This window comes from Ranitomeya imitator, chromosome 1 (assembly GCF_032444005.1).
Source record: "Ranitomeya imitator isolate aRanImi1 chromosome 1, aRanImi1.pri, whole genome shotgun sequence".
Lineage (NCBI taxonomy): Eukaryota > Metazoa > Chordata > Amphibia > Anura > Dendrobatidae > Ranitomeya > Ranitomeya imitator.
Genome location: NC_091282.1, coordinates 830,549,302 through 830,559,043, shown reverse-complemented (window position 1 = coordinate 830,559,043; position 9,742 = coordinate 830,549,302). Strand labels below are relative to the sequence as shown.

Genomic DNA, 9,742 nt, shown 5'->3' with positions numbered 1-9,742 from the left:
CTATAAAAACGCATAAAAAACATATACATATGCATCCCATCAATAATAATGCATTCTGCAATTTTGGTGCACATGATGCATTTTTTTTCCGCAAAAGAAATGCATCGCGGTGTAAAACGCATCATGTTCATTAATTTTGCGGATTTTTCGTGTTTTTCCCGCTATTTAATGCATTGGGAAGCTCCGGAAAAAACGCAAAAAAAGCGTCAAAAAACACGAGAAAAAAAATGCATGCGGATTTCTTGCAGAAAATGTCCGGTTTTCTTCAGGAATTCTCTGCAAGAAATCCTGACGTGTGCACATACCCTAACTTTAAGGAGAGCCATCCTTATATATTTCATTCTGTCCACAGTGCATTTTTTTCAAGCATTTTGTACATTTTTTTTTGCTGTTTCTGATCTTTGTTTTCCAATTAAACATATACTGGCCAAGGATGAGTGACTTCTTGGCAATTACCCTTGAACTTAGCTCTGCCAAGCTCCCTAGTCTGACTCTATCCTTTTTTATCTGCCATGCAAGTTGTCAGTTCTTAAATGACATGACAAACCTTCAGGGATCAGAAGCTATCACTAAACTATCACCAGCCACTACATATATCATTTAATGTGTAGGAACATTAGATGCCAAGAAGCGCTGCAGAATTGGTATTCTAACGATAAGATGCAAAAAACAACTATAGCAATAAAGAAACATATCTTTAATATTACGCTTTCATATATTTTTTACAAACCTGTTTTAAAGTTGTGGTCCAAAGTCCGAAGTAATTTTAATCCTAAATCCTGATCTATTTAGTGCTACAATCTAAACTATTTTCTAATAGTCTTGAATTCAAAATTCTCTACAATTCCCTGCTTTTCTTTTTTTTCACTCCCTTTTTGGTGACTCCTCATTTGAGAATCCCCAGTGAATCCCGGAATACTCAAACAAAGTTTCATCAGAGGTCAGAGGTTGCAGTTTCTACCACCTACTCTCTGAAAAGAGGCATCATCAGTGACACTCATTTCAGGGGCTGTGCTACTTCCTGCTTGCTGTGCACTGTGCACAATGACAGCATGCATGTTGCTGGCTCAGATCAGCCATAATGAGACAGCAACTGAGTGTGTTATCAGAATTCTCTCCATATAGAGACCAGTGACTTCACTTGCAGGGGTGATGCTGATCTCTGCCATCTGAGTATTTTGACAACACACTCTGTTACTAGCTCATTACTGCTAATCTGCGCCGGCAACAGAGAGCACGCTGTCATTGTGCATGTTGCTCAGTGCACAGCACTTAGAGACTAAGGGTATGCGCACACGATGCGGATTTTGCTGTGGATCTGCAGCGTTTCCGCAGCTGCGGATCCGCAGCAGTTTCCCATGAGTTTACAGTATAACGTAAACCTATGGGAAACAAAAAACGCTGTGCACATGCTGCAGAAAAAAACGTGCGGAAACACAGCGGTTTACATTCCGCAGCATGTCACTTCTTTCTGCGGATTCCGCCACGGTTTTACAACTGCTCCAATAGAAATCCGCAGTTGTAAAACTGCAGAGAAATACACAGAAAAACCGCGGTAAATCCACGATAAATCCACAGGAGTTTTGCACTGCGGATTTATCAAGTCCTAAATAGAGAGGGATTTTGAAAATTTGGAACACCCCATTTAAGAGGAAACCTGATAATGGTAGGAAATATACAGTACATCAGAAATATAAAAAAATAAAGGTGTCTTTGTTGTGATCATGTAACCTAATTTAAAAATGTTCCTTCAGCGTTAAAACATCCGAAGTGAATATATTGGCAAGTGTGTGTTTGGAATTTGCAGTGTTTACTTCCATAAAGCAGCCAGTGAGTGTGTGTGTATGTATCTGTGGGGGCGTGCAGTTCACAAAGCTATAAAGGACAGAGGCTTGGGAATTTCATTCATTCAGGCAGCTCACAAGCTGTGCCGGAACAAGCCTGGCACTGTGAAACTGTGCTATACGCACACAATGCAGAGATTTCCGTGGAAGGTCAGGTGTGCTACTTTCTGCTTCGCTCTCTTATCCATCACTGGGGTCCAGCTCAGGCCCTTGGCTGAGCAGGAGAAAATGATCCAGCTTGAAGCAGTGAAGAAGAGCATTTTGGATCGTCTGGGCTTACACAAGCCTCCAGTTATTAGGGAGAAACTGGACAGTGACGAACTGCGCAAAATGCAATGGTTATACCAGGAGAAGTTAATGGAGCTCAGAGGAAATCTAACCAAGGATGAGCCTACAGAAAAGAGAGTGCACCTTCTAACGCCAAAACGTAAGTCAGGAGCGTTATATATTTTATTTAACAAATCAATTTTCATCGAGGTTTAGTAATATTTTAGAATATGTTTTGGGAGCAAATCTATAATTTTAATAACATTAAAAAATGCCAGAAACCAATGTGCTCATAAACAAATGAACAAATTATCGTTAATATCATGTTTTCCGAGACACACTATCAATGTCCTTTTACTATTAAAAAGTCAAAATGGTGAGCGAAAGCAGTCACATGTGAATGAGAACTGAGATTCAGGTCATGGTCACATCACACACAAGTGACAGTTTCATAGTCTGTCCATGTCAGGCAACATTCCGAGGCATGCGGTGCTCAGACAATGACAATCATAGTCATATTTTAGACAATTATTTAAAAAATCTTTTACTACAGAGACATGATATGTTTGTATGCGTGTAGCAGATTATTTAATTTCACAGACACAACAGGTACAACAAACTGCTCATGAAAGAAGGCTGCATGTTACATGACTGGCCTTTAGTAGCTGGTTGCTTTGAACAATAACTCATTTGATTCATCTCTGCATATGAATATTGATGAAGTCCCAACAGTTGGCACAAGCCTACCAGTGCCAAGCTGTGGTCTGTTATGAACCACTTTCCAATTACGCGACACGCACCTGACAATGCAGAAAAAAATGAAGAAAATTGTATAATTCAACCGCTTTCTGGCCATCCATAATCTCTAGTGTAGCAAAAACACTGCAGACCCTGTGTCTCAATCTGCAAGCACTTGGAATCGTGAACTATCATTTGATATACACAACAAAATATGAGATGTCATTGGAGAACAAATGAGATTCTGTTTGTGTTGGGAATGGTCGTAAATAACAGAAACATCTCTGAAAAAATCGATAGCAATATAACAAAATGCGTCTGCAATTCTCAAAGCGTTTCCGAACGTGATAGTATATCTGTTAAGGAATGATGTACACAGTGTTATTGCAGTTCATTTTGATTATTAGTGTGTCATAAGTAAGTAAATGACCATGCTGATAAAGAAATTATCTGAAGGTCAGTGATAAGTTTGCAGAGACTTGTATTGACCAACTCGTGAACTTGAAGTTCCGTTCACTGAGCCACTCCTATTCTCCTCGGCATCTGCAGAATACTGTTGTATTTAAAACTCGTACTGATATTTACGATGGATATTCAGCATTGACCTTTCAATGCAAGTGAGGAATATGCAGACGCTCCTGGATAATATCTGTCTGATAACAAAAACATACATAGGACATTGCTCTCTCCAAAGCTAAAATCGTTTGTAAAATTGTGATACAGGGCTAAACATTTTCTGGGCTTACTGTCCTACCTAGTAAATTCTACAATTTGGGGAAAAAGTTTATAAAGGAGCCTGGAAGACTAATAAGCAAGTATAGTAAAAGCCATCAAATAATAAGACTACAATGTTATATCAACTGACAAGATCTAAAATTATAAGTTGTTTGTTAATTTTATTTTAAAAGGTTATGTAGTTAACCATTATTACTATTATTACTATAGGATTTTATTGACATTTAGGTCATGTCCATTTTGTCCAATATTAAAACTTTTTCGCAAGTGTTCTTTTTGTTGTATGCATACCCTAAAAACGTTTCTTTTATTCTTCATTGCAGTAGAGCACAGCTCAAAGAAATATGATACACAGAAAAGTAGCAGTCGTCGCTACAACCTGGTCTTCTTTAGGACTCAGACATTCCGTCAAAGGCTGAACGTCATGAGAGCGGAGCTCAAATTATGTAAACACATCCTAAGTTCATTGCGACCTGCAGCAGCTAATTCAACCTTGAAGGCAATGGTGAACATATATAAAGTGGTAGAATCAAGGAATGCCAATGGACAGCAAGAGCATAAATTGCTTGATTCGAAACCAGTAGACAAAGATACATTGACCTTAAATGTAAACTCTGCTGTGCAGCAGTGGTTGGCAAGTTCAGAAAAATTTCTCAGACTAGAGCTGGTCATTACACTGGACATCCCTTTTATGAGCGACAGAAGCAAACACATAGGAGCTGATGATTCCCTTGTGTTAGAAGTGGAGACTCAGGAAAAAAAACACTTCAAAACAAGAAAAGGCAGGTCCCTCGCGACAGATGAGGACTGCAAAAAGAGTGAGAAAAAGTGCTGTCGGAAGTCCTTATTGGTGTCTTTTGAGCAGATTGGCTGGAATGATTGGATTGTACAACCAACCACTTATGAAATGAGGTTTTGTGATGGATCCTGTCCACATAACTACAAGCCCGCAAGCATGCATGCTCAAATAAAGTACAGAATGCATCACATTAATGGAGAAACCCCAGCTCCTTGTTGTGTTCCCGGGAGCTATGATCCTATGGTACTTATGCATTACAATGCAGAACGCAAATTGGTATTTACAGTCTTCGAGGATATGATTGTTAGAAAGTGCCATTGTGCCTAATGAGGAAGTAAGTCAAGGCTTTTACTATGCCATCAGACATTCTAACAGATCAACTGGTCCAGTGCCATAGAGATTGTTCCATTGGAAGTTGCATCTGATTAAACACCTCATGTTTACATATTGTTTTAATCCAATGAAAGAAAAGAATGCTGAGAAATGGTGAAAGCAGAAAACATACTACTAAGCAAAATCGACTCATGTCATTTGAAAGTTTAATCTTTTTGCCTCATGCTACTGCGTCTCAAATCTAAGCCACATTGGGGAAAAAAACAGTTGCAAGAATAAGTCCTGTAAAGATCTATTTACCAATGTATCTATAATTTTGATTCGAAAGGTTTATTTTGGATTCAAAAGTACAGCAATACATTGCAAGTGCAAAGTACAGAGTTAAGGTGTGAAATTTATTATTATCATCTTTGCAAGTTCTTTTAGCAACCATTTGCCTAATCTGAGAAGTACCAGTATATCATTTAGAAGCACAGGTTAAACATAGAATATCAAATTACTATTTTAGCAGTCGAAGAATATAATTAGCATAATCCTGAAATTGAAGGAATAAGTAAATTGTTACAATTCAAAAGATTAAAGGGACTGTCCAGTACTTTTACATTGATGGCCCATCCATAGGATAAGTCATAAGTATCATATCAGTTGCAGAGCTGCACAGCATAGCGCTATCAACTGTATAGTGGCCATAGCCAAGAATATCCACTCCTATTCAAATGAATAGAAGTGCATCTTCAGTACCCCGCAGCATGCTCTAAACAGTGGACTGATCTGTGCTCTTAAGCTTTGCAACTGATTTTATCAGCTGATCAGTGGGGAGTGTTGGATGTCACACCCTCACCGATCTGATATTGATGACCTATACAACTGGCTACTGGATAACCCTTTTGAACATGAAAAATGTATGCCATGTCATATTTGTGGTTTATACTGAAAACACTAGAGAGTCTTGTGCAGACCTCATAATTACTAAAGAGTCCTGTTTGGAATCCAAAACCATAAAAGTGAAGAGGCACCATAGCAAAAATTAATTTAATTCCTGGTACTGGTCAACACTACCATATGTATTAACCACATTGGATACGAAAATGGGTCACGGGTTTACCCCATATTCATTCCATTATACTTGGGCTAATTTCCCCTATTCTACTCTACAAGTGACTCTGAGCAGCTGTATGGTGTGATACTATGGTTCCTATGCCCTTTGTCGAAAGCATTTCCAAAATCACTTTTGCTAATATATTTTCTTAAAAACCTTTGGAAATAGCCTGGTTAGAAATATTCTAAACTCAACATAGAGTGCTCCTACTTCCCGATAAGACTCTTATCTCTTTCCCACTCTGCTGTCATGTTCAGGATTAGGGAAAGAGATTATTATGTGTAATTTTTTTACCCTAAAATTATTTTTTTTGCACTATTACATGTATATTTCTAATTTATAAAATGATAGATGATAAAATGAAAACTGATGCACTGGTTTCAAATAGTAAATAGGAATACCCTGCTTAGTTACATGTGTCCATCTACAAAATGAAGTTTGATTGAGTAAGTATTCGATTTATTGGTCAAATATCAATAGCTTTATTAATGGGGATAACCCCTTAAATAATTGCCCGCCAATGAGTACCCTACAAATTAATTTAATCAATTTTCTCTAAACTACCACCTTTACAGAAATTCTGTTATACTTTTAAAAAATATCTTTCTGTTATGGGTGTAACTGAAAGTACAATGACGGAGAGACACTCATACACATGTTGCAAGATATACATGGAATAAAGTACCGTATATTAATTCTCATCAAAAAATAAACATTTGAAAAACTACTTTAGCTATGCAACAGGTGCAATGGCAAGAACTGAACCTGCATTTACTTACATGTAATCTATATTGTGTTTCCTTCATATTGCGGTACTTTGTTCTACCGCAATTGCTATATTGCCATATTTATAACTACGGTAATTCCACCCAACAGTTGGTCTGACACATCCCCAGGCATGTTGCATCGTGTAATTTTGCTGAACAGACAAATATGAGCTTCTAATTATCTCTGCATGTCTCAGTCATTCTTCCTAGAGAATTTACAATAGGAAGATATTTTAGAGGTAGCAGAATGAATTGAATAAGAAAAGTAATAAACATTCACAGCATGGGTGATCCAGACGATTAATAGCCTAATATATCTGTACAGCTAATATTACACATCTTTTGTTAGTCCAGCGGGGGTCTTCACCAGCATGTGGCTTCAATTTGTCTTCAACTGTCCTCATTTTGTTTCAGACAATGTTGGCTTCATGTCATTGTAGCTTATTGCACTTTTCTGATAGCCAATTTCATCACTTATGACTGCTCAATGACTACTGATTACAAATTGTAGTCATCTTGCAGCAAGGAATTTATACTTAGTAGCTGCACTATGTCTGAAAGAAGAAAGAAAAATACGTAAGAAATGATCCATATCCCTATTTCAAGAGGTGTGATTTAGTTTATCAGGCCAGTTTAGGATGGCTATATGGATTATCTTGTGGCTATTCTCAGCTCAGTTTCAGCAGAATAGGTTCAGGTGATGCATTTGTAATACTAAAACAAAAATGTGGCCTTATTAGGGTGCTTGAAACTGGTCAAAGGCTGGCAAAAATCGTTGTCTGTCCCTAGATTTTTTAAAAATGGCGTTACGCAGTACTTATTTATGAATGTGTTGTTACTATTATTTTATTATTAATACTATTATTATGTTTTGCTATTATTTTAAGAGTGAATACATATTTATGCAATTTTATTTATTGATAATTTATTGTTTGTTGAAATTTTTACTGAATGTTGTTTGTATTTTTTTAAATTGTGCATACAGTATTGAGATATATTTTTTCATACATATTTAAAAATGCAGATGGTCTAAGGTTGCTGTAAGAAAGTCTAAAATAAATTATTTTTTAGAATGAAGCAGCGTCTTTGCTTTGTATAGGGATGCGTGGAAAATCCACTGTGTTCAATAGTTGAAGACGCTACAGTACTCTGTGTTATTTGGTGCGTTTATTATGCGTTTACTACAGTTACGCGCTGTCCCCTGCATCTGGTGCTGAAGCCGCCATTCATTTGTTCTCTCCAGCAGCATTCGCTGGAGAGAAGATATGAAAAATCTTTTTTTTTTGGTGTTTAAAGAAAAGATCCCTGTCCCCAACCCCCTTTTATGGGAGGTGGAGCCGCATATTCATCACTGTAATGGGCGGCACCCTATGGGAGGTGGAGCCGCATATTCATCACTGTAATGGGCGGCACCACGTGACCGCTCATACAGGAGAAGCTGCGGCGAGGAGAAGAAGCAGCGAGGGAGCCTGGTAAGTATTTTATTAACAGCAGGGGGGGCTCACAGGGGGTGGGAGGGGGTTGGGGACAGGGATCTTTTTTTAAACACCAAAAAAAAAAAAAAAGATTTTTCATATCTTCTCTCCAGCGAACACTGCTGGAGAGAAGAAATGAATGGCGGCTTCAGCACCATGCTGGGGGGACAGCGCTTACTGTAGTGCTGTCTCCTGCATGGTACACGGACTGCACACGGACAGCATCCATGTGCGGTACGTGTTTTACATGGACGCATTGACTTTAATGGGTCCGTGTAATACGTGCGCTCCCACGAACACTGACGTGTCTCCGTGTTTTCAAACGGACACACGGTCCGTGAAAACACGCTGACATGTGCAGAGACACATTGATTTTAATGTGTCTACGTGAGTCAGTGTCTCCGGTACGTGAGGAAACTGTCACCTCACGTACCGGAGCCACTGACGTGTGAAAACGGCCTAAAATGCAATAACGTTTTTAAGTGGGGAAATTGCTGCATTTTTATCCCAAATTTTTTTTATATAAAATCTGCACCACAGGTACATAAAAAAAAAAAAAGAAAAAAGCATAGCCCCCAAAAAACAATAAACAGAACAGATTGCTAATGCACGTTTTGCTACGGACACTTGCGGAGAAAATGTAGAAAAAAAACTCAGTTGAAGAAACACAGGCCCCAATCCATCATTTGAAAATTATTGAAATTTGTTTTTTGTCCTTTTTTTATACACCGTTGTTTATTTACGCCAAACTTTTCGCAATAGCAAGTTGAGAACTCCTCCAGTCAATTTACTGGAGTTAGAAGTGACAAGAAAGAGAGAGCGTGATCACAGTACTTTTACAAAGGGAGATTACTCCCTTTGTCAGCCCACTGGCACCCCCACAGTGCAATCGCGAGGTGCCAATTGCTAAATTAAAAACTTAAGTTTTCCTATCTCAATTGTTTATGTTCATCTGTTAGGCCGGCGTCACACTTGCGAGTTTTACGGACGTAAGAGCGCAGAATCTACGTCCGTAAAACTCGCAAAAAATACGGCACAATTATTCTCTATGCCCCTGCTCCTATTTGCCGTATTTTACTGATCAGTATTATACGGCTTTCTACGGCCGTACAAAATCGCAGCATGCTGCGTTTGTCACCGTACTGCGCAAGAAATACGCCAATGAAAGTCTATGGAAGCGTGAAAAATACGGATTACACACGGACAAGCAGTGTGACTTGCGAGAAATACGCAGCGCTGTTAGAGAGAAAAGCCGGCAATTCAGTGCGGTGTACAGTAAAATCACACTGACAGCTTACAGTCCAATAGGTAGAATAAATGTGTACACATAGAATAGGTATATATATATATATATATATGTCAGTGAGACACATATATGTATATATATTAATATTTATTCCAGCGCTAGACAGCTTGAAAGCCGGTAATTCAATTACCGGCTTTTTCCTTCTCCTTCCTAAAACCCGACATGATTTGAGACATGGTTTACATACAGTAAACCATGTCGTCTCTCCATTTTTTTTGCAGATTCCACACTACTAATGTCAGTAGTGTGTATCTTCAAAATTTGGCCGTTCTAGCTCTTAAAATAAAGGGTTAAATGGCGGAAAAAATTGGCGTGGGCTCCCGCGCAATTTTCTCCGCCAGAGTAGTAAAGCCAGTGACTGAGGGCAGATATTAATAGC

At 38.4% G+C, this 9,742-nt stretch overlaps 1 protein-coding gene across 1 annotated transcript; it reads left to right on the top strand.

Annotated features, from left to right (window-relative positions):
• Window positions 1-1,972: 1,972 nt before the first annotated feature.
• Window positions 1,973-7,629, top strand: GDF15 (growth differentiation factor 15). Its single transcript, XM_069745683.1, has 2 exons — window positions 1,973-2,271; window positions 3,908-7,629. Exons 1-2 carry the CDS (start codon window positions 1,974-1,976, stop codon window positions 4,708-4,710), a joined length of 1,101 nt encoding a protein of 366 aa, XP_069601784.1. The 5' UTR covers window position 1,973; the 3' UTR covers window positions 4,711-7,629.
• The last annotated feature ends 2,113 nt before the right edge of the window (window positions 7,630-9,742 follow it).